The sequence below is a fragment of the Mytilus galloprovincialis genome, chromosome 6 (genome assembly GCF_965363235.1).
Source record: "Mytilus galloprovincialis chromosome 6, xbMytGall1.hap1.1, whole genome shotgun sequence".
NCBI classification, from domain to species: domain Eukaryota; kingdom Metazoa; phylum Mollusca; class Bivalvia; order Mytilida; family Mytilidae; genus Mytilus; species Mytilus galloprovincialis.
This window is the reverse complement of record NC_134843.1, coordinates 39,424,932-39,451,963: the sequence shown is the minus strand read 5'-3', so window position 1 is coordinate 39,451,963 and position 27,032 is coordinate 39,424,932. Positions and strand designations below refer to the sequence as shown.

The 27,032-nt window shown below is 33.0% G+C and overlaps 1 protein-coding gene across 1 annotated transcript in view; it reads right to left on the bottom strand.

The window, feature by feature from the left end:
* The window catches only part of LOC143078589 (synaptogenesis protein syg-2-like), a 37,304-nt gene extending 10,545 nt beyond the window's left edge, over window positions 1-26,759 (bottom strand). The window contains exons 1-4 of the mRNA XM_076253446.1: window positions 26,708-26,759; window positions 18,979-19,296; window positions 4,923-5,246; window positions 3,390-3,707 (exon numbers count right to left, since the gene is read on the bottom strand). Coding sequence (XP_076109561.1) covers window positions 3,390-3,707; window positions 4,923-5,246; window positions 18,979-19,296; window positions 26,708-26,759 — 1,012 coding nt within the window. The remainder of the gene's footprint in view (window positions 1-3,389; window positions 3,708-4,922; window positions 5,247-18,978; window positions 19,297-26,707) is intronic.
* Window positions 26,760-27,032: the final 273 nt, after the last annotated feature.

Below are 27,032 nucleotides of genomic sequence, written 5' to 3'. Positions count from 1 at the left end.
ATACTCATGATTGGCACGAAAGAAAAAGATTACCACCGTCTAATTGAATATTAAAGGATTTTTCTATTGAATAATATATATATGCTATCTATAAGCATAAGGAAACATATTTGAATTGACATTTTGTGAGCCAAGCATTTAAAATCCTAGGAATATTCAAATTAAAAAAAACATGATATATATTTGTTTTTAACTAAATGGCTAGTTTTTATTATAAAATGTATGTCCTAAAGAAAATTCTATGATTTGTCCAAATTTGAAAAGAAATGTGCATTTTTTATTGTTGGCTTCCCCGACAACAATTCGCTGACATTTTATATATGTGCTTACATAAATAACCATGCTTTTTTATTGAATGTTTACAAAAGTGACATAAATAATCGTTGGCTTAAGTTAGCTGCCATATTTTTAAAACAATACTGACCGAATGAAATATTGTTTTGACGATTGTACGAAATGGATGAGTTAACTATGATAAAAATCGTACATAAAAGACTAGGTTTATGAGGTATGTTGCATTGGTTCATGAATTGAATTAACTTTATTTTTCACCAGTCACTCGTTTCATATGACTTGACAATCGTCTAATATTTCAACAATACAAGGAATGGCGATTTCATTTGCATTAATTGTTCAATAAATACCTCACTTTAAATGTTGTTTGTTATAAAAAGTTAACCAGATGTTAGAAATCTACTGTTTGTGTATGCCACTTACCCGAGTCCCATTACGAGTCCGAATAAGACAGGTAAAGTAACTTGAGGCATTTAAGGAGGGTGGGTATCATTAAAACAATAGAAAAAAGATCGTACTCGTATAGTATTTGAATGGAAAATATTTTTTGGCGCTTGATGAAATAACCGCAGACGTCTACTATAAGTATGTAAATAAAACAAAGGATTCGTTGGATAGAACAATTTTGAAGGGTTATTGCCCCCTTAAAATATCAGTTTAATACAAGTTAAGCTATGATGAAAATGTTTTCTAGACTATAAAAAAAATAATTTGTTTGGCACAAGCAACATGGTAAGTAACATGTTTGATGTTTAAAAAGGAAGTTATTAAACAAAGGGTTATACTGATAATATCAAAATCATCAGTCCGATAGTGAATTGGTTCCATTAAAAGCTTGTTAATCGCTATGGAATATATATGCCTCACCTGTCGTAGCTGACTTACCTAAATTTTGACATTATCGTAGAAGCTTTACACTGAAAATGTACATACCAAGTGCAACAAGACGTATACTTCATATTTGTTAGATTTTTACTGTCTTTTTCAGATCACCTGAGACAATCCAATTTGACTGTGGTGTTCGTGTTGAGCTATCAAACTAAATGCTCTAAAGAGCCTCCGTCGCTCACCTTCGTCTATGTGCATATCATCAGCGAGGGTCTCATCACCTCAGTAGTCAGTACTGACATGATTTAACAAACTTTACTAAATTTGTCATGGAAGTTATGTAAAAATCAGATGTTAGCAGTCATCTTAATAACATTTTAAGTGAATTTATATCTCAGACTGGTATCTGCATACATAAAACTTCTGCAAATATGGCTTTGTATGGACACTTCCAATATATATATTAGCTAAATTGTGTCATATATATAGTTACAAATGATACTGTTGTGACAAGAATTCTAAATTGACCGTTTTAGGCAGAAAAAGTGAATTTTAATTGACAAATAGGCATACAGTAACATTTTGACTGGAGACAGAGGCAAGATTGGATACTTTATATTATCTTGAATGTTGTAATGATTGACTGCTAAACATTACATTTATAGTATTCTGATATGCTTTCAATATGTTATAAAAACAGTTTTAAACCGGTTCTAGGCATTTTATATTAGAACATATGCAAATAGGGAAATCTGGCAATAATTAAAGTCATGTTTTCCAATTCTTTGAAAAATTGAAACAGGGGAAGGGGTATAAAATTTACAGTAAAGAAAAACTTAGAGTATACACAGTGAATTCTTTAAGGATATAATTCTGATAAATGAGTATTAATGGGAGAAAAACTGATTTAAGAGAGTGTTTTCTATTTAGATAAATGTTTGTATATGTTTTACTTTGTAAATACAGCTGTTTCTCAAAGCACGGCTTTTTGGGGAGATCTAGAATATTCATAGAAAATTTATTTGGTCTACATACTGGTTCCCAGTTATGCTCTCTGTGTTCCATCTCACACAGAACTTTGGAATGTTACCAGTAGATACACATGTGCATATTTTTTATACTGAAATATGTGGTAACCCTTCATTCGAGGTAGAGGCAGTTATGAACATTAGTGTTAGTTTAAACTCTTAGAAGTAACTTCACAGTTAAAAGTGGTACAGTTTTAGACGTAAAAGGAGTTCCTTGGTGAACTATCAGCCCCCCCCCCCCCACACACACACCGATGGTATCGTCAGCTCAGTACTGACATGATTTAACAAACTTAAAGTTTACTAAAATTGTCCGTTTATAATTTTTGAAATCATTAAGAAACGAAGGTTTCAACTCCCTCAGGCAAAGATAGTTTTAGATGAATTTGGCTATTTATTTTAGGTATTTTAGACTTGTAGCTCTTCAACGGTTTCGGCGCTTATTCATCTTGGGATTTCAAATGTTTGGCTTTGAGCGTTTCTGATGAAGGTAAATCCAGAAAAGCGCTTCGGACGCAAGAAATATTAAAGGTGTTGTTTTCATTTAAAAAAAAAAAAAGACACACGGAGTCATGACAAAAATTGTGTTTTGGTGTTGGTAATGTGTTTGTAGATCTTACTTTACTGAACATTCTTGCTGCTTACAATCATCTCTATCTTTAATGAACTTGGCCTTGTGACAGTAGAAAATGAATGTTCCGCATTGTCTTTTAAAAGCCAGAGTTAAACTTAAAAAATATGATTCTCTTCATCAAATAATTTAGCTGAAAACTTTCATAAAATACTTGAAAGTATAAAAACACATACTAGTATTCAGATAAAGAAAAAAAATGAATGAATGTGTGGTTAATTTCGGAAAAGCTTACCATTCAAAACTATCAAATTATTGGAAAAAAATGTAGATAAAATGTAAATAATAGCTCAATGCGATACCTGTTGGCTGCTAACCCCCTATGTATCCATAGAGAGTAAGTAAATTCATAGGATATTCATATGTTGACCTCTCATCTATGTATTGCGGAAACCATGTGCGGTTTTAATGGGACAAGCAGCATACCATACCACTTAAAATGACGCCGTACACCATACAGCAGATAATCAGAAAGTCAAAAGAAAACTGTTTGAAGCTAACAGAATACAAAAAAGAGTTTATTGACAAATAATAAAGGCTGTAACAGAAACTATTTGGAGGTATACTCGTCATAAACTTAATTCCGTATTTAAAGTAATTTAACTTACTCAATATATAAATTAATTTCTTGGTGGTGCTGACTTTATCCCTTCCATAAATGTTATAAGCATCACAAAAGATAGCTTTGTCATGATCGCTATCATTCCCTGTATACACCAATGAACTTGACGATATAAACTTGTCCCCATCTGGCTGTGATGTGTGTGGTTGTGCTAACCGAGTAACATTAAGGTTACCTATATACCATTGTATCAAGGAAACAGGTCGACTTTCAGATGTCGTACATGTAATATTCCGTGTCTGGCCTTCTTCAACGTCTATATTGCTGTCACCAACAGGTATCATTGTAACTGTAGACACTGGTACTGCAACACAAATAAAACAAATCTATGTTAATAGATGGAATCCTGTAAATACAGACAGGCAAACAAAAATATTTATTAAATGTCACATTGGAACGGTATAGAAGTGTAATGTCTAATGACATAAATAATAGACAACATCTTAATTTCACTATATATTTGCAAGCGCTGCATTCATATGTTTGTAATGGATTTTTGGATTTTCCTTCCAAACGACAACTCCCACTACAAATTACAACTATATTGAAACAATCATGTCATGAAGTAGTACTATTATCTACTGCTAGATACAGAAATACATCAATTTAATATTGCCGAACAAACATCAGGTTAAATGAGTACTTGCTTTCTTTAATGTATAAGTTTCCCTGTATTATTAATTGAAGTGTATATTCTGATCATTTGACAAGAAACCATGAAAGATGAAAATGAATATTGAAATCCAAAATTTGATTTGCTCGAATACAAGTATGTAAATCATGAACGTTTCCTGAATTTACAGTGTATATTTTACATTTGTAAGTATTTCGCAATGATGACGTGACAAAAAAACAATAGCATGCTTCACAATCAAAACACTTCTCAGAAACCTTTCAATCTCAAATAAACTGTCTGTCATGATTTTATGATATGCATTAAACATGTGACTGATTCAATTGTACTACAAACAGGAGTAGCACATTTACGGAGTCATGAATTTTACTCTTAAATTATAATTTGAAGGCTAATTCCATTATCGAGCATCAAACCGGTGTTGTGGCAATAAAGCTTAATAGAGAGTCGTGGAATAGTGATGATCAATTTCTGCTGATGTTCAAATAGTATCCGGTTAATATAAATGTTTTCTTTTACTCGATTATATAATGTTGTCAAGTAAGACTTGTGGAAGGTAACATGCATACTGATTTTTTATTTGCCTCTGACTATTGTACTGCGCTGCAGTAATCTAGTAGTCATACCATCCATCATGAAAAAGCCGTATTTAATTGTATATTATTTAAAATCTGATTTGTGGTTTCAGAGATTCCGATAGTCCTACAAGACATAAAAAGTGTTCAAAGATCAGCAGTATTTATTGTGTCGAATACATTACGAGCTTTTCCAAATAGTATTCCCTCATTTTTTTCTTCAAATAAACATAAAACTCTTTTTGTTTGCTAACAGTCGCTTTGTTTTACATATCTTATAAACGCAATTCAACTAAGCATGTAAACTTACTTTGAATATTTATAGATATTTCTGTAGATTTGACAACTTTAGTATTGCCATAAATATTAGTAGAATTACAATAAATAGATTTGTTATGGTCTCCATCGTTTCCCGTATACACAAGTAAACTCAATGAGACGGATTTGTTACCCTCATTTGGTATTACACTTGTCTGTGCTTGACTTGTCAAATTCTTTTCTCCAATGTACCAATGTATCCAGGCATCAGGGCGACTTAACTCTGTTGAACATGTGAAATTCTGAGTGTCTCCTTCAATAATATCTTTAACTCTGCTGTCAGGCGCTGGTATGATAGATACTCCTATCACTGGTACTATAATACAACTATGATAGTTAATATATATTTGTAACACTTCATAAAAAATATAATCTGTTATTGAATAGATAAACTGATTTAGTTAATTTGCAATATGTTTGTAAAATTTATTATATGATTAGCTTTCATTTCTAGAAAAAATGTTTTAGTATTCATTTTGCCTCATTGTCTTCATATCTATACAAATACCTTAGATATTGTGATTCACCTTAATGATTTCTCACTGACCATTGATGAATACTTTGACTACCGTTGTGTACATATCAATCCGAAAGTAGCGTATTACAAAACAATTAATACATCTAGGATTCAACAAAAGAATAAAGACTCATCCTAAAGGTCATATTCTAAAGCTTAATATACATCTAGTTGTAGATGAGTTTTCAAGAAAAAGGATGTGCTTTCATGGCTTAATTATTTGAAAATAAAACACACTCAGATATAACAAAAAGACAACAGCTGTTTGGAAACACATCGTGAAATGTTGTAAAATGTAACAAGGAAAACTGAACACATCTTTTTTTTGAAATTTGAAAGTTTGTCCACATTCTAAATTTGAACAAGCTTCGAACAAATTATTCTTGTTATGTGTAGGACTCATTTATGGTATAGTCACATCGAAGAACCATACGATTCCGTGTGTGTTTTATCTCTAGACGCGGCAATCCAATCATTTTGACCGGAGACTCAAATATCCTCTTATGTTATAACGTTTAAAAATTAATTACTCTTATATTTTGCTGTAAAATATAAAAAAGACGTGTCGCAAGCTAGATTGTGCTCTAACGTGTCTATGGATAAAGCGACAAGTGTCTTTTTCGATATCGTAGGTGTGGTGTAGTAACTATGAAACTACTATACATTTCTTCCTTGAACATACAAAACCATTAAGAGTGTTTTATTTTTGTCTAAAATTTCGAGAATCACCGAATAATACGTATCCCTGGATTTGAACTTGCATTACAGGAGCAACATGATAATCATGAACTGTCTATCAATTCGAAGAACCCGAGTTCGCACCTGTGTTTTTGGGGGCTTCTGTTGCTATTTTTTTAAATTTTGTATGAAAGGTTTTGTGGAATTGGTAACGTTTTTAAAGTTTTCAACGTTATTTGTTGTTATTGCCATGGCCTTGTAAGTATTGGTTATAATGTGCCATTGGTTATTTTGCTTCTTTTAACACTGTTGTTGAAGTGTTAAATATGGAATGCCATTTTTTTGTTGAAGTTTTTTTTTGTTAATTATGTTGTAAAACAAATTGTTTATGGATCTTTTTTCTCCAATCATTTCGAGTACTTATGTGTTGCTCACTATTTTAGTTCGGTTTTTCACGTAGCTGTACGGTCTATTAAAGGTAACCGGTGATATCACGAATCACGTACGAATCACGAACGTATCACTTAATTTGCCGTATGACACGAAGCGGGATCATTAATTTCAAGTCAGTAGGATGCCTAACTGTTCATGAATAACTCGCTTTGATTATAAGTGCATTTTTTATTGATTGATTTCTTTTTATTTTGTATGTCGTAGTCAGTCACGGAGCATTTTCTGGTGGGAGTGGAAAGGGGGGGGGGGTTATATTTTTTAGAACAAAATATTTTGATTCTGATTTTGGTAAAAAAAAATAATTCTGGTCAGCACCTAGAGTAGGAAACGATCGTTTGATTTGTAGGGGGAGGGCTGAAATAAAAAGGCAGGACAGGCCATAAGGAAATCATAAAAAGATAGGCTCTCTTATTTTTCATTATTGCAAACTTGAAGCTTTTAAAAACAAGTAACAACTTTAATTGGGTGCAGTACCAAACTCTCCCAAACCACATATCTCGTTGAAATTGTGACCAAAACATGAGTTTAGGGTCCGATCATTTAACTTTAATGGAAAAGGAAGGGGTGTATTTTTTAAAATAAATAACGTGGTTCCAAATTCTTAGAGACTGAACGAATAAAGAATGGCTACAAATGGCAGAGACAAAAATAATTTCTGACTAGAAAATTGAACATGTCCTTCCATGAACATGCCCTTCCGCCAGCCCCATTTTCAATTTAAATGGTTGGTTTCTTAGTTCAAAATTTCTGCCCCAATCATAGATTTTGATAGAGCCTGATAATATTCGCCTTGTTGTTTCTTAGGCCTGAAATTACCGGTCAAGTCATATAATAAGGTTTAAATTTCATACCCAGTCATGTATTTGACGAGTTTAAAAATTACCAATTCTAGTGGAACGTTTGTATATATATACTTTTATATAGGAAGTGACCCCTCCTTGGGCGCATACATGCAAAGCTTTAGAAAGAATAAACTGAAAATTTGTATTAATTCGAATCATTGTTTAGAATGAACTAAATAACAAAAAAGGGGAGATTCCTTCTACTCTTTGTACTTAAGGTAAATAGAAAAAAATTGAATACCAAATACTTAACAGAAAACTTTATATATATATATATATACTATGTGTTCTTTCGCAGAATAAACGACGAATAACCAAATAAGATATAATAATATAATTTTATAATTCCAGCGTATTAAGTTCCATTTTTTTTCGGCGTTCTATTCTTTTTTCTCGGACCAAATATACTAAATAATACCAGCAACACCGCATACTAAATTGGGGTTAGTAGACGATCCTTTGATTCTAGGATCGGAGCTGGCAGGTCAAGTAAATAAAGTTGGTCAGGAAAATAATAATAATAAATATGCTGGCTCCCACCTAAAATGAACTGGCTTCCAAATTCTATTATACAGTAAAATGATACATGTGTAATAAATAATCTTGCGTGTTGCAGTTGAATTTTTTTTTCTAAAACAAATAATCTGACTGACCATATCTGCCCGGCCGGGCCCCTCAGAATCAAATGATTGCCTCCTTATACCCTCCTCAAAGATAGATAAATGATACCCGCTTTAACTGCGATATAAAATGATATATACGAAAAAGACGGGGGGAATGGGGGTGGGGTGTCTAACTGATTTTTTTTTATTATTGGTTGCACATTTCTTTTAAGGGACAGTGTCCCTTACGGTCATTTGCAAGACATTTGAGATTAACATGAAAAGGTGGCGCGGGGGAGGGGGTTCTTTCAGAAATAACATATTTAATTTTGAATTCTAAGGAAGAAAAATCTTATCTTGGATAATTACCACAAGAAAATAGTGTTAAATTAGAAAAAAAAATTGTCGCGCCGCATAATTTTTTTCAAGTTGAATGGTCGGTCCCTACTAGTTAAAATGTTTATTTCTGAACAAATATATATTCAATATTTTCTATATGTTTTTCTTTCAAACACATGTACCCACAGTGTAGATACTATTCTGTACGCTATCCGGAAGTCGCGATTTTCGAAGCGAGAACTTTTTGGATATACTGTATTAAACGGTAAGTTGATCATCTAAACATTGCTAAATGAATAATTCAGCTGACATCGATATTCTCAAATGGTTTAGAATTAAATTCAGAACATTCATTATTCGTATCTTTGCCTTAATTAAGAGATTTTCAAGTGCATCACTAATGCCCGCGTCACACTGTCCCGATTTTTATATACGATGGACACCCGAATGCGAAAATTGTAAATTCGTACGAAGTTAGTCCCGATCTCGTTAAAATACCAAAAAGTGACCGAAGCAAGTACGATGAATAACGAAGTCTATACGATGGTGCCGAAATTATATACGATTGCAAAAGATGGACATACGAAGGTTAACCGAAGACGGGTATTTAAGCTTCATATCTCAGTCGAAGCCTACACGATGGATCACGAAGGCTACACGATGGATTACGAAGGCTACACGATGGGTTACGATGTTGACGCGATGGCCATACGATGTCTAAAAGACGTCGTGTACAGCTTACGATGCATTTAAATTATATGCAGAAGGCATCACGCGTTTTAAATTGTTTTATCAATATTGCATATATATTATATTGTACATTTCATTTATGGTTTAATCATAAGACGGAAGACCTTGGGCTTGAAGGGTAAAACTTGACTCTGAGTCTCTGCATAGTAAACATTCGTGTGACAACAACTCAGACGATACATAAAAAATCAGAATAATGAAGAAAAAGTTGGTTTCCCTATATACGTGTTCCTGCAGTGTTGGTGTACGAGGCTCGTTTATGATTTTCATTATGTTACTAGATATGAAAAATTGACAAAAAATAATATGTTACTTGTAATAGTAAATCCTCAGCCTGTAATAGCTGCTCTTCTTGTTCCATTTGAATTAATAGAAACAACGCTGTCGCCTTTCTTGTTCTCTTAGAATCATATGATATGAGCTCCATGTTTTGTGAACGTCTTTCTTAACTGTCGTATTAGACTGACCAGTGCATATCGCGCATGACACTTTAAATGTATTTTAGCGCGAAAATTAACTTACATTTAGCTGAATTTATTGCCGTCGTAGTTCCATCTTGTCGCCTTCGTACTTTTATTCGATGGCAACACGACGGGATTACGAGGTCTTCACGAAGTCGTGTTGACATCGTAAGCCCTTCGGGTGGCTTCGTGATTCATTCGTGTAGACATCGTAATGTCAAAACTGCCCGATGGAAACGATGGAAACACGAATGTTATACGATGTTCAAAGATGCATTCCCGGTGACATTACGATGGTGAGGATGGTGATACGAACTCCATACGAAACCTCAACATCGGACGCATCTTCGGGGATTTTTTAACATGTTAAAAAATTTAGAACCCTTCCCGAAGTTGTCCCCTAATGATAGAAAAAGTGGCCGATGGTTCTACGAAGGTTAAAGATGGCATTACGAATAGCCCGATCTGGATACGATCAGTCCCGATTTTGAAAATTTCCATAATCGTGTTGCCATCGGCGTAAAAATCGGGACAGTGTGACGCGGGCATAAAGAAAATCAATTGGTGACCCTTTACGCAATCTTTTTACCCTCTTATTGTACAAATTAGTGTAAAAACCAGACTTAATTAACTAAATGAAGTATATTTCAAGTTGTGATGAAAGTTTAAACCAGATCTTTGAAGCCAGAAATAAGAAAATTACACTTGTTTGAATTTTTCACTGTACGATCAGTCTCGCTTGTATATTTTGAAACTGTATGATCAGTTTTTATTTCACTGTATTCTAGTGGTGATTTCAAAGTTATTTACGATACATAAGAAGGTGGCATTTTTTCTAAATAACACAAATATATTTCAATAAATTCACATCCTGAAAACTTATGAAAAATGTTTTAGCTTGATAAGGTGTACTCGACTTACTACATTAAGTATAAGGATGTTTAAATGTTGCTAAAATAAGAGGAAGGTTTGTTGTATAGATAAGTTTGAGAAATGACCTCCGTTATACCTGAGACTTCAATGTTATAGTAGTCTCAGTTTATACTTAAAATTGCACAAACACACATATTTAATTGTTATATAAAAACACATGTATTTAGACACATTCGAGGGCGTACTGTAGTGTAGCCTATAATTGATCACAGTTCCTTCACTTTGTTTTGGATGTAGAGCTGTCTCTTTGACACTCAATTGTACACCACTTTGTAAAGCGTGGGTTTATAGTGATAATGAAGTCTGTCTCATAGGCGGATCCAGGGGGGGGGGCTGGGGGGCCCGGGCCCCCCCTTTCGTGGGAAAAATTTGGTTGATTATATAGGGAATCACTGAAGCATGACTGGAGCGGGCCCCCCTTAGGTCAGTCAGCGCCCCCCCCCCCCCCTTAGGTCAAGTTCTGGATCCGCCACTGTGTCTTCCCCGGCGTTTGTCCGTTGGGCCGGTACAATATGTTTCGTCGATTTCGATCTCCTCATAAACCACTTAATATACATTGGGGGTTCAAGCCATTTTTAAATGGAGATGGGGTCCAATCTAGGAGAAAAGGGGATTCCAAATAGATGTTCCCATACAAATGTATTGATAGTTAAAAAAGGGTTTCAAACGGCCGGATCCCCTTTTTTGGATCCGTCACTGATATAACTATTAATTAATGTTATCATAAATGATAATGACTGTATTGTGCACCGTCTATTTAGAATTTTAGTAAAAATCTTTTATGGGGTTTCTTTATATAAGATACGGACTTTAACATTGCATTATATGGGGCACCCATTAGGTATTTCCATTACCTCCTAAACCAATTATTAAAGTTTTTTTAAATTGCTCCATTTTTAATCAATATATTCATTATGGACCTTCTATTTCGAATTTTTGGTAAACATATTTTTGATGTTTCTATATCTAAAATACGGACTTTGCCATAGCCTTATATTGGGCGTACCTATTTTATATTTACAACTTCCTCCGGACACTTGTCATAACTTAATGGATCTTTTCAGATTCTTTATCATTTAATTCAATTGTTCACCTCTCATTTTGATTTTTCATAAATTACTTTTCTCTTTCCGTTATAAGGACTTTTCCACTACCTTATTGGGTGGAACCCATTTACTATACGTAGCTTTCCTAAACTTTATATAAGATATGGACTTTAACATTGCATTATATGGGGGCACTCATCAGGTATTTCCATCACCTCTTAGACCAATTATTAAAAATTATGTAATAGCTAAACAGATAACTGCAACGATACACTATTACAAAGTCCACAAGCGAATCATGTATGGCTTTTTAGGCATTTGATTTTAAATAATACATTTTTTTGCCGTCTACAAAAATTATCAGAAATAGATTTGTAATGTCTGATGAAAGAAATTACACGTTATAGTTCCCTGGACAGTTCATAATATCACAGACACGTATATACCTTCAAATTGCCGTTTTTTTCCTTTCAAAATCACGACTGGTCATACAGTCAAAAAATCTGAAATCGCTTATTGAATACAGTCAGTTCTAGACTGATCGTACAGTTATTTATTTTGGGATCCTCAAGGAAAACATAATTTTTTATGGGAAATACGAATATTCTACTTAAATACGAAAAGAATATTGAAACAGTATATATTTAACTGTAAACTGATGCAAATATTTGCAATAAAAGATTATTTGCTTTGTTCTACGAGAGCAAATTTGTCCATCGATTTCACTTTTTTCTATCAAGTTGGTGTGAGGCACACGTATATTTTATATTCTAATGCATGTTTTTGTTACAGTGACTCATATTTATGATGATATGCATACCTTGAAGATGTTCAAAGCACTTTATAGATAGAGAAGTAAACAAATGTTGAGAAAAGTCACCGTAGGCAAAACGGTCCTGTTAGCCAGTATGAAATCATCGCTTCGAAAATCGTGACTTCCGGATAGCGTACAGATTAGTATCTACACTGTGGTACCGTGGTTGATTAATAGATTGTCCCCATGATTAAATCATGCTATCATTCCACGTGACTATTAAAAGTGTAGAAGGTGACCACAGGTATACATTTATACGTATTGTTTCGTTTTGATCCGTACATAGGCACTTCCGGTATATAAGTTAAAAATACATAGTCTTATTATATGTATCCATCCTTTAATATACTTGAAAGCTGGTATTGTATCGTTGTTTTCTATAATAAAGGGAAATTAGTGAGGTGTCTAGGGGTATTTTATTCGATAATTCGATTTTAATAAACTTTACCCAATATGAAAATCACTGCTCCTAATACGTTCGTTCGTCATTATTCGTCGGTTCGTGATCTCACCGGTTACCTCTACTAGAGGTTTCCCGATTTGCTACCGTACCAACCGTAATACGAATTGGGAGCCGTCATTTAACTTTTGGAAATAATTGATGTATACACTTAATATCAACGTACGTTTTTATGAATCATATACAGAACTATTTTGAGAATTTTTAGCTGTAATTTGTTACTAATTTCATGTGGTTACTTCTTGTATTCATGGTAAACAATATTGTGTGAACTCGATTATGCTTTCAAACGACCGTTGCAAGTAACCGTTGGTACGAAAGGTTTATAGTTAAGAGTTGTTTCCCCCTAAAACTTCATAGACAAAAAGAAGCTAAATAACAAAACAAATTAATAACCTATATAAATTTTGTTCGTAATAACTTTATATCAAAATAAAATATTTAAGTTATTGATAAAATAAATTCAAATCCAAACCACTGTAAGTTATCTTGCTGAAATTATTACAATAAAGATAAAAAAGAAATATACAATGTTAAGTCAATGTCACAAAAATATCCAACTTTTTGTATGAGGCTGAAAAACTGGGGAAGGGCGAGGTTCTACCGAGCCCTTCCCCAGTTTTGCGCAGAGTACAAAAAAAGTTGATATTTTTCTTACATTGACCTAATATTGTTTTTATTCTGCAAGTTAAATAAATAAATTCATAGCTATTTGAATTGTAACACAAATTTCAAACTTATTTTCATCCCTTAATGAACCCCTGACTGTGGAAAAAGTGTTCCATGATGAAATTGACATTGCACAAAATATAGCATGTGTTACTATATTTAGGAAATAAACACAACTAGTTGCAGTATGAGTATTATATACACCACGCTATTTACGAATTAACATATTTAAACGACGAATCCGCAGGATGAGTTCGTTTAAATATGTTAATGAGTAGGGCGTGGTGTATATGTTTTTTAACATCATTCAAAAGTGGCCTGATGATTTTTTTTTAACTATTACAAAACCAGAAGGAGTGTCGTTTAAGCTCGCTGCTTAGCTCGCACACGAGAAAATCGATCCAGTTGGGAATACGGCACATCAGAAATGACAAAAAGTTACTTTTCTGAATTAAACGACTCGGGCTCCTCTAAGGCACATACCATTTGATTTTTTCGGGGTCTGGAAATTTTTAGAACAATTATACCGGCTTTTTTTTGTCATAAAAAAAATTCTTTAGAAAAAAAGAATTCCCCAATGAAATTTATTAAGTCAGTGACGGAATTCCCAGTAAGTAGAAATCCTATTTTAAAACAAACGAAATCCTTGTCCTTGTGCATTCACTAAACTGTCTATCAGGCGTAACAGAGAGTCGGAGTTTCGATCATGGTTTAACATAGAATATATCAGATTAAACCATAGTCCAAGCTCCGCCTATCTACATGCAGTTGAGCGAACAAAGTACGTCATGATTCTTTTTAATGGAATAACATATCAATCTTTATATTAAACCATGGTTTTTCAAAAACCGAACTATTAAGCAGATTATCACGTAAAAACTTCAAAGGAAAAATGCCGTATTATGTTACAAATGCTTAATATATTTCCATGTCGATAAGAAATAGCTAGTTTAAGGTATAAACGAGTGAATAGTGTATAAGTATGAAAAAAAAATGAACTTGTGATATGGCATGTACAGATAGAATATAGTCCCTGTAACATAGAACAATTTCTGTTCTATATATATATATATATATAAGAAGATGAGTTATGAGTGCCAGTCAGACAACTCTCCATCCAAGTCACAATTTGAAAAAGTAAACCATTTTAGGTCAAATTACGGCTTATTATCTTTAATAGACAGAACTACTTCAAAAGCAAAAGTGATCAGTTATCCTAAATCATCAGTCGACTTGTTATTGCAGTAATTGCCCTTGATTGATAGAAACTTGATAAAAAGTACAGGATCTGCCAATAGGTCAGTATAGATGGCATTGCCAGTAGTTTATACATGAAAGTTATTGCCCTTAAATGGCAATGTTTATACTTGTGTAAGTGTACGGCAAAATGTGGAAGATAGAGAGAAAGTGAAAAACAAAAATGATAGCAAACATATAATTTGCCTATGAGCGATTATGCATAGAGCTATAACTGATATCGTATCCACTTGGCATCTTTCTCTGGGGTGGATCAAGGCGGGGCGTGGCGGGCGTGCGCCCCCCCCCTAAAATTTGAAAAGCATTTGTTGTCTTCAACTTATTAAACTTCTTTTTGGAAAATTAACTGTACCCTCGGACTAGAAGTTTTTCTTTAAAACAACTCATCTTAAATCACTATGATATAAGTGGTGGATCCAGAACTTTTCACAAGAGGGTGAGGGAGGGGGACGCTCAGTCATATTTCCGTGATTCCATATATAATCAACCAAATTTCTACGAAAGGGGGCTCCGCCGAAACTGTCCCCCCACCCCCTTTGGATCCGCCTATGGCTGTATAAATTTGAAAACCATGCCCTTTTTTAAAACACAACAGAAACGCGCGTCTGGCGTACTAAATTATAATCCTGGTACCTTTGATAACTATTCATATATCTTTTTCGCAGTAAGCCGAGAGAGAAAAATACGAAAACTAGAGTTAAAGTATTTTTGATAAAATCGTATTCATGAACCTGAACAAATTACCAAGAAACATTTACTTTACTTTGGCTTTTTTACTTTTTTGGATCGAGCGTCACTGATGCGTCTGGCGTATATACTAAATTTTAGTCCTGGTATCTATGATGAGTTTATTAATACCAACCGATGAAAACGATCCTTTATTTTGAGCCCAGATATTAGTTGCAAATGGTACAAAAGACATTGTATAGCAACATAGTATTCCCCGTAGAACAATACCAAGAGTTAGAAAGACATATTCATATTGCAAATAGCGTCAAATTATTGCCGTAATCAGTGATCGCTGGGATGTAAGACGTTTTTTAGCATTGTTGTACGATAAAAGTATTAATGGATGGATATTGGTTAACATTAACCCTCGTAAATTATATATACTACCCGCAAGCTCGTGCAGTACACACATTTTACTCGCGATAAAATTTACCAATAATGATGTAACAACAGTATTTAATGATATAATGATAAACGAACAAGATGAAAGAATATCGTAATGATAAATATTTCGATTCAAGAAATGGTTTCCGTTAGTGTCATAAAATTCAAATTCATTTTATAAGTAAATATATAATCAACAACTTTTTTTCTAATGATTATATTCAATGATCCACCCCGAAAAGTTCAGTGACAAAATATAAGGAAAAAAAAGATAGATCGATATTTTTATAGGGTGTGTTGCGTTTAAGAAAAAGGTTGCTGCAATGATCGAAAAGATAACTTAATTAATAACAATTGATTTCAATGAGAAGTCAACACAATTTTAAACACAATTTTGCCATTTTAACGTAGACTAGTTATAACGACATCAGTTAGTTATTATTAATAAATAGTTTCTAATTATTTCAAATTCTATTAATAAAGTATTAGAAAACATTCTTTATTCTATTTTCTTTTGTAAATATAAACAAAATCAAAGCCAAACAAACAGGAACGCAAATCTATATTTAGAATCTAAAGGTCGAGGCAACTCAGTTAAAGTAAGGACTGTTTGATTCATTCTCGTTAAAATAATTTTTTATTAATTAAGCTATCTTTTCGATCATTGGAGCAACATTTTTTCATAAAACGCAACACACATTGTAAAACCATCGATCTATTTTTTTCCTTATATTTTGTCACTGAACTTTTTAATAAAATTGTTGATTATATTAATTACTTAAAGAATAAATATAAAATGTATGACACTAACGAAAACTATTTTTGAGTCGAAATATTTATCATCACGATGTTACTTCATCGTGTTCGCTTATTATTATTATGTCACTAGATATTGTTATTACATTAATATTTGTAAATATTGTCGCGAGTAAAATTGTGTATTGCACGTGCCTGGGAGTAGTATAATATAATCTACGAGGGGTAATGTTAAACCAATATCCATCCATTAATCATTTTGTCGTACAGCATTGCCAAAAAAACTTCATACAACACAGCTTTTTTTGTTCACTGATAACGGCAATAATTTGACGCTATATTTACACTTAGTCTAATGCTATATGAATATGTCTTTCTAACTCTTCGTAATGTTGTACGGAAAATACTATGTAGCCATATAATGTCTTTTGCACCATTTACAACTGATTTATGGACTCAAAATTAAGGATCATTTTCATCGGTTGGTAAATGTTTCTATGTAATTTGTTCAGGTTTATTTGTACTAGTATCATGAATACGATACTACGTAAAATAGTTAACTCCAGTTTTTCTGAGTTTTCTCTCTCGGCTTACTGCGAAAAAGATATATGAACAGTTGTGTTAATAAAAAGGGCATGTTTCTAAAATTTATAGAGCATATTGATTTTATGAGGGTTTTTTTTATAAAGAAAAACTTTAAGCCCGACGGTAAAGATAATTGTCCAAAAAGGAAGGATGTCAAGTAAATACGATATCAGCCATATCTCTATGCATAATTGTTCAAATTGAAGATGTAAATGACCTTGTATTTTTAATAATTTCTTTCCGGACGTCTGATTTTTTTTTTATCTTTATTTAATTCTTCAACATATATATACAACAGATATATTACATATAACACAAAATTATCACAAGGCAATGTTATTTAAAAGTATAATGACCTACATAATCAGTACAATAATTAGAAATCAAACGTTTTGACCCCTTCGGTTTTTTGTAAAAGAGTATTAATTTTTATAAAGAATGTCTCCCTAGACTTATTTTATATCCATTGACAAGGGTGTTAGACCTGACGCGTACAAACTGAATAACGATTTGGTTTTATATTAGCTTTGTCATTTTGCTTTTGTTATTAAGGTCAATTTATTTTGTTCAAATTCATTTTATTTGATCATGTTTTCTAAAAACTTACCAAAATAAATACAAAACTTTAACATTTTACAATGATACATAAAGTTATTACAAACAAAATTTTTAAAGTTTTAAATTTGTTTTGTAATTTAGCTTCTTTGTATCTATGTAGTTTCACGGGGAAATAACTCTTGACTATAAACCTTTCGTACCAACGGTTACTTGCAACGGTTGCTTGAAAGCATAATCGAGTGCACACACTATTGTTTCCTACGAATACAAAAAGAAACCACATGAAATTAGTCCCAAATTACAGCTAAAAGTTCTCAAAACAGTTCTGCATATGATTCCTAAAACATGTGTTGATATAAAGTGTATGCATCAATAATTTTCAAAAGTTAAATGAAGGCTCCCACTTCGTACTACGGTTGGTACGGTAGCAAATCTGGAAACCTCTATTAAGTGTTATAGGAAGCATTTTACAGATACCAACGAGTACGTAACGAATAGATAAGTATACTTAACGAATTCTTACGTATTGTTTACAATTTGGTGCAAGGTATTATAACTGCAAAATTGAAAGGAAAAATAAATGTTGGAAACAACACGGAAAATGGTCGTTACTAACTCATACAAAGTATCGATGAATAGCAACATTTCGTTATATGCTCATAATAATCCATAAACAGCTTGTAAGTTGAACATAGTTTCAGTTCAGAAAGAATATGCTGCAAATATATCGCGTATGTCATTAAGGTGAAAACGTGTAGAAAAGTTAATTTTCGAAATGTTTTGTGAAAATAATGCTGTATTTTACTAACTCTATCCAGTTTACGGTTAGAAATGTTTTATTTAAAAGCAATGAATTGTCGATTTTTGTGGGGGAAAACAAATTCACTGTTAATAAAAACGAGTTTACACGCAAGCACGGCATAGTAAAATCAGGTCTCGGCACGTCATCGTCAGTTATGATAGAGTTTTGAATTATGAAGAAGAAACACGTACATTTCATCTTTGATTACACGTCTCTCTTTCTCTCCTTAATTGCTTTCTAATCGTCCCTTTGATAAAGACTAACAGTAACAATCCGCTTGGTGTATAACTTAATACGTATACTAAATCTTTAATTATACTAGTAATCACTCTATAATACAGGAGAACCTGAAAACATGACACTTATTTCTCAAATGCAAGGTATCAAATTTATAGCAAGATTACCACACTTACCAACAATATAAATAGAGATGTTCTTTGATTCTACTTTAGGTCTGTCTTCAAAATTAACAGCATTACAGTAAATATGTTTTTCATGATCTGTATCAATCCCTATATAATTCAATCTACTTGAAGATTTAACTATATCTTCTTCTAATCGTGGTTGAGTCTGAGCTTGATTTGATATATTCTTTCCATCAATAAACCACTGTATCCAGGCAGCAGGACGAATGAGGTCTGTAGTACACGTAAAAAATAGCTTTTCTTCTTCAAGAATATAAATAATATTGTTGGGGAAAGCTGGTGTTAATATCACTGTAGTCACTGGCACTAAAATGTAGGTAGCATATTTATTATTTTTCATCAAAATAGTGTCTATAATCATTCCAATGTCGATTTTGAATGAATTACTCTTGTGCATGAAACAATTTCACTTTGGTATAATTTGCTTGTTTAAGTTTCCCTACATGAAATTAAAATGACACAGACTATACAGATGCATGATTTTTTTTATAATTAACTATTTTTGGCTTTTAACCAGCTGTCAGTAACTGCAAGTACTCTCAATTCGTACTTTCTTGTTAATTTTTCCTATTTTTTCTATTTTTTATGCCGTTTTGTTCTTATTCAGGGTTTTATTTGGTCTTTATTACAGCTTTGATAAGTGTTTGATATTATCATAAATTTTCACTACTTCAAACTATGACTATTAAAATTATTCTTTTGTGAACATATTTCCTTCCTCTATTTAAAGTGAATACCTGAGAAAAAAAAATCATTTACCTGGGAATATAATTGTAAATGATTAATTTTTGTTCAAGGTTATTGCTGGGTTTTTTTATATGTCACAGCGGTATACTGTTATTTTAATTACTCACCCCCCCTTTTTTTTATCTATATGTATCATATATTTAGTAGTAAATATAGTAGTTTTGAATATTTGATAAATAGCCTGCTGTTAAATCCATATCGCGCAACTTTTTTTCATACCCTTTATTAGACCCTTTATCACACCCCTACTCATGTTTTTCATTTTTTACTTCAAGTTTGTTTAAATTTATGCAGGCTTCTCACGAATGTTTTCCCCTCAAAATGGGTCCTAAATAAGCTGTGATTCAGGCGTGCCGCAATTTATTGAATGAGGGCATTGTTTGGCATGTGACGTAACAAACGTCGAGTTTTCTGGCACACGAAAAGAACTCACTGCAATATCATACAAAACACACAAAAACAAAATACAACTAAAAACCAATTGTTCAGAGAACAATCAATTGAAGGTCTTTCCACCAAAAACAATGTATTTGAATACATGTAATATGAGGGTTGTAAATTTAAGTTTAAAATATCATTTCAATCGTCAAATGAAAGCTTATTGTACGCTGATTCCAAAAATATATATGGTTTCTTTACAATATTTTTTAAATAAGGGAGATAATTTGTTACTTCCGGTTTGAAAAATGTTAATCCCGATAATATTTGAATATTTATTTGACACTGATTCCAAAAATATTTAACTCTATATACTTTTATATTAATAAAGTACAAAAAATAGCTACTTCCGGTTTACACAGGGTCACTTCCGGTTGTTTTTTCAAGGTTAAAGGGTTTGATACCTTTTGCAAAAAGTCTCATGGCTTTATCATGTATACATATGAGGTAAAAGCAAAGGTCAAAATCTAGATCGTCAAATTAAGCTATGACCTTGAGATCAATTTCAAGGTCATAAACCAAGGACCTCAAATCAAAAGATCATAGGTCTTATTTATATTTGGTTAATCAGTTATATCACCATACACTTATTTTTAAATACAAGAGGGCAGAAAACTCCCTTTTAGGTTCAATGTACCCTTGCAATCAAAATTTACGTGTTACAACATGTCGCAACTAACAATTTAGTCAAAATAATTTGTTGATATCTTATACAGTTTCTGGAAATTATTAAAATATGACCTTGACCTTTATATATCGATATATATAAAGCTTGACCTTTATATATCGATGGATACATCTGTTGTAGGGTTGTCACTGACTCAGAAATATAATTATTTTCTGTGACTGTATCTTACATTAATTTGTAGGATCCTTTACTATAGATAATTTAGCTGATCTGTAACAATAACATCTTCATGCCTTATATATCATGTACTGTAGTACGCCGCTAGATTAAGACTGACGTGGAAAGGTAACACATGCCCACCGAAAGCTCTTTTTTTGAGAGCCCAGGTGGTCGTGTGGTCTAGCGGGACGGCTGCAGTGCAGGCGATTTGGTGTCACGATATCACAGTAGCATGGGTTCGAATCCCGGCGAGGGAAGAACCAAAAATTTGCGAAAGCAAATTTACAGATCTAACATTGTTGGGTTGATGTTTAGACGAGTTATATATATATATATATATATATATATATATATATATATATATATATATATTATACGAGTTGTATATTCAGAATGTACATAGCCATGTATCACCATCACTGCAGGTGATCCGATGGATAAATCTGTTATAGAGTTGTCACTGGTTCAGACGTACTTATAAATATAAATATTTCTGTGACTGTATCTTACATTAATTTGTAGGATCCTTTGCTATAGATAATTTAGCTGATCTGTAAAAATAACATCTCCATGTCTTATATATCATGTACTGTAGTACGACGCTAGATTAAAACTGACGTGGAAAGGTAACACCTGGCCACCGAAAGCTTCATTTTTCACTGACTCAGACGTACTTATATACATATATATATATACGAGTCTAAATGGAAAACATATATATATATATATAATAAATACTTCGTGTAATGTATCAGAGATCCTTGTTTAATTCCTACAAGCAGGTAACACCTCCCGAAACGAAAGCTTATTTTAATAAGCTAGAGTTAGAGGTGGGGATAAGGTCTCTGCGCAATGCTAGGCGGTGTTGTCGTAGAAGTTAGAAAAAAAAGTACAGGTTCCAGCCCCGGCGTCGGGGAGGAAGTTACGAATCAAATCTACTCTATCATCGTTAGGTTGATTTTCTAGGCACTTTATATATATATATATATATTTTCCCTCCGGTTTATATGATCCGTTCATGCTATATTGACTCTTAAAATTGAAGAGTCTATCCAAAAAATGATGGTACTTTTTCTAAAAATGAGGATACTTTTTATATGGCCTTCCAAATACCGTTTCGATCCCTAACATCACTGAAGAGACATTTATTGTCGAAATCCGGATCTGGTTTACTAAAAAAATATTGACACCGTATGTGTGTGGCATAACATCGTGGCCACAAGTTAATTTTTATCTGTTTAGTATTAAATTTATATTAAGATCCATTTTGTTCCATCTTGTGATCAATTTTATTTGGCAATCGCCACTGGCAGTCAGCAGGGTTAAAGAACATCAGTTGTTCGACCTGTTAGTCAAATGCGTTTTGTTTAAATATATTTTTTCGCTTTTGTAGTCTTTTGGAAAATGTTGTTTGTGCTGTTTTTAGACCCTTCTACAACGAAATTTGTTTAACATGCACACGTACAAAAATTGCGGTTTTTCTCCAACGCAATCATAGGTTTGAACGTAGTTTTCAATTTAGACTTGTTTATATGTACACATATGTTGTAGAGTTGTCACTGGCTCAGACGTACTTATATTATATATATATATATATATATCTTTTGGAAAATGTTGTTTGTGCTGTTTTTAGACCCTTCTACAACGAAATTTGTTTTTCATGCACACGTATAAAAATTGCGGTTTTTATCCAACGCAATCATAGGTTTGAACGTAGTTTTCAATATATACACGTGTCTAAATTGAAAACTACGTTCAAACCTATGATTGCGTTGGAGTTTGGAGTTGCGTTTATTTAATAAAAATATTTAATAATAATCAGATAATCGGTAGTGTATAGCGATTTCTTTAATGAAGGTGAACTCAGGTAATCTGTAGTGTATAGAGATTTGTTTAATAAAGGTGACCTCAGGTAATCTCCGTATGCAGTCTGGTTTAATAAAGGTGATCTCAGAAAATCTGTAGTGTATTGAAATTTGTCTTATTAAGGTGACCTCAGGTAATCTGTCTATGTGGAGTGGTTTAATAAAGGTGACCCAAGGTAATCTCTGTATGCAGACTGATTGAATAAAGGTGACATCAGATAATCTGTACTACGTAGATATTTGTTTAATAAAGGTGATCTCAGGTAATCTGTAGTGTATTGAAACTTGTTGTATTAAGGTGACCTCAGTTAAGCTGTCTATGAGGAGTGGTTTGATAAAGGCTAGCACATGTAATCTCTGTTTACAGATTGATTTAATAAAGGTGACTTCAGGTTATCTGTAGTGTATTGAGATTTGTTTTATTAAGATAACCTCAGGTAATCTGCCTATGAGGAGTGGTTTAATAAAGGTGACTACAGGTAATCTCTGTATGCAGAGTGATTTAATAAAGGTGACATCAGATAATCTGTAGTGTATATAGATTTGTTAAATAAAGGTGACCTCAGGTAATCTGTAGTGTATTGAAACTTGTTTTATTAAGGTGACCTCAGGTAATCTGTATATGAGGAGTGGTTTAATAAAGGTGACCCTAGGTAATCTCTGTATGCCGACTGATTTAATAAAGGTGACATCAGATAATCTGTAGTGTATATAGATTTGTTTAATAAAGGTGACCTCAGGTAATCTGTAGTGTATTGAAACTTGTTTTATTAAGGTGACCTCAGTTAATGTGTCTTTAAGGAATGATTTAATAAAGGTGACCCCAAGTTATCTCTGTATGCAGATAAAAGGTGATCTAATAAAATGTGTAGTGTAAGAACAGACAACAGCAGAAGGTCACCAACAGTTCTTTAATGCAGCGAAAAATTCCTGCTCCCGGAGGCGTCCTTCAGCTGGTCCCTAAACAAATATATATACTAGTTCAGTGATAATGAACGCCATACTAAACTCCAAATTGTACACAAGAAACTAAAATTAAAAATAATACAAGACTAACAAAGGTCAGAGGCTCCTGACTTAGGACAGGCTCAAAAATGCAGCGGGTTAACATGTTTATGAGATCTCAACCCTCCCCCTATACCTCTTACCTCAAGTAATCTGTGGTGTATAGAGATTTGTTTAATAAAGATGACCTCGGGTAATCTGTTCTTTATGAAGACTATTTAAATTATGGTGACCTCAGGTAATTTGTAATGTATGAAGACTAGCTGAATGAAGATACGATCATTTGATCTCAAGTGTATGAAGTCTGGCTTAATAAGCCCTATGGTAATCTGGTAAGTATGAAAACTAGTTTAATAAACTCCTCAGGTAATCTATCACATTTATTTAACATATTGCCATTCACACAGATTATCTGAGGTCACCTTTATCAAACTAATCTCCATGCACAACATATAACCTGAGTTTACCTTTTGTTCCACCATTCGTCTTACTTACGTTGCTTGAGAACTTTATTAAACCAGTTTCCATACACAACCTGAGGTAACCTTTATTATAGCAGTCTGCATACATAGATTACCTCAGGTAACCTTTATTCAACTAATCTTTATAGCCAGCTTACCTGAGATCACCTTTATAAAACAAATCTGAATACACTACAGATTACCTGAAGACATAGTTAAAACACTTTTGATTCACAACAGGTTACATAAGGGGTTAACTAAACCAGTCTTCATACACTTCACATCTTCATTCAACTAGTCGTTATACACTACAGATTACCTAAGGTCACGTTTATAAAACCAGTTTCCATACCCGACAGATTACCTGAGGTCATCTTTGTTAAACCATTCTGCATACACAGATTATCTGAGGTCACCTAAATTTAACAAGTTAGCATATGCAGATGACCTGAGGTCACCTTTATTAATCCAAACTTTATAGACAGGTTACATGAGGTCACCCTTAATTAAAAAATCGCAATATAGAGATTCCCTAAAGTCACCTTTATTACACCAGTCTTCATACACAACAGACTACCTGAGGTCACCATCATCAAACAAATCTTTAAACGCTTCAGATTACCTGAGGCCACCTTTATCAAAGCAGTCTGTATACACAGATTACACAAATTACCTAAGGTCACCTTTATTAAACAAATCCCAATACACTACATAACTAATGTCACCTTAATTGAACAACTCTAAATTCAACACATATTTCTGAGGTCACCATTATTTAAGGCAAACTTTATTGAACCAGTCTGCATACACGACAGATTACCTGAAGTCACCTTTGTTAAACCTGTCTGCATACAACATGTACACATATTACCTGAGGTCACCTTTATTAAATCAGGCTACATATTCAGATTACCTGAGCTGACCTTAATGAAATCAGTCTGCATACATACGTTACCTGAGAACACTTTTGTTAATCCAGTCTTTATAGGCAGATTAACTGAGGTCATCCGTATTCAACCAGTCTACATTCACAACTATAGCTATAGTCACCACCATAAAAAAAAAATCTCAAAACATTACATATTACCTGAAGTAACCTCTATTAAACCAGTCTTCATGCACAACAGATAATCTGGGTTAACCTTGCATACAGGTAGTCTGCATACATAAATATTTTTAATTAATCCGTCGTTATAGACATATTACCTGAGGTCACCTTTATCAGACAAAAACCAATACACTACAGATTACCTAAGGTCACCGTAATTAATCCAGTTTACATTCACAACAGACAAGCTGAGGTATACAATATCAACCAAATCTCAAAACATTACAGATTATTTTGGGCCACCTTTATTAAACGAGTCTTTATACACAACAGATTAGCTGAGGTCAACTTTATTAAACCAGTCTGCAAAAAACAGATTATCTGAGGCAGTTTTTATTAATCCAGTCTTTATAGACAGATTACCGGAGGTCACCTTTATTAAATCAGTTGAAAACACCATTTTTAAACAAATCTCAAAACAATATAAATAACCTGCTGCCACCTTTATTTAAAGAGTCTTTATACACTAAAGATTACATGAGGTCACCTTTATAAAACAAATATGAATACACTACAGATTCATTGAGGACTCGATGGAACCAGTTTTTTTCACAACAGATAAAATTAGGGGTATATCAAACCAGTCTCCAGATTATCTGATTTCACCTTATTTCAACCAGTCTTCATACACTACAGATTACCTAGGGTCCCCTTGATTAAACCAACAGATTACCTGAGGTCACCTTTATCTATTAAATCTTCTTATACAGATAACCTTAGGTCAGCTTTAAAAAACAAATCTGAATGCACGACAGATTACCTGAGGACTTTACTTAACCAGTTTTCATTCACAACAGATGACATACGAGGTTTATTAAACCAGTTATCATATACTTCAGATTATCTGATTTCACCTTCTTTCAATCAGTCTTCATACACTCCAGATTACCTTAGGGCCCCTTAATTAAACCAGTCTCCATACTTAACAGATTACCTGAGTTCACCTTTATTTAACAAATCTCTATACACTACAGATTACCTGATGTCAGCTTTATTACGCCAGTCTTCATACACAAAAGTTTACCTGCGGTCACCTTTATTTAACTTGTCTGCCTACACAGATTTTCTGAAGTCACCTTTATTAATCCGGTCTTTGTAGACAGCAAATTACAAGAGGTCACCATTCTCAAACAAATATCAATTCACTACAAATTACCTAAGGGCACCTATAACAAACCAATCTTCATTCACAACAGACTAACTGAGGTCACCATTATTAAATAAAACTCAAAACACTACAGATTACCTGATATCACCTTTATTAAACCAGTCTGCATACACAGATTATCTGAGGTCATCCTTATTAAACGAGATTTCTTAGACAGATTTCCTGAGGTTCCTTTTATAAACAAATATGAATACACTGTAGTGTATAAAGAATGATTGAATGAAGGAGAAATCAGGTAATCTGTAGTGTATGAAGACTGGCTTAATAAATGTACTCTGTTGTAAGATATTACAGCATAATTATATACTCTGCTAGCATTGTATCTATATATCTTTTATTACAGCGGTACCTGAGGTCACCCCTCCCTAAAAATCAAAGATTACCCATTTTACTCAAATTAATA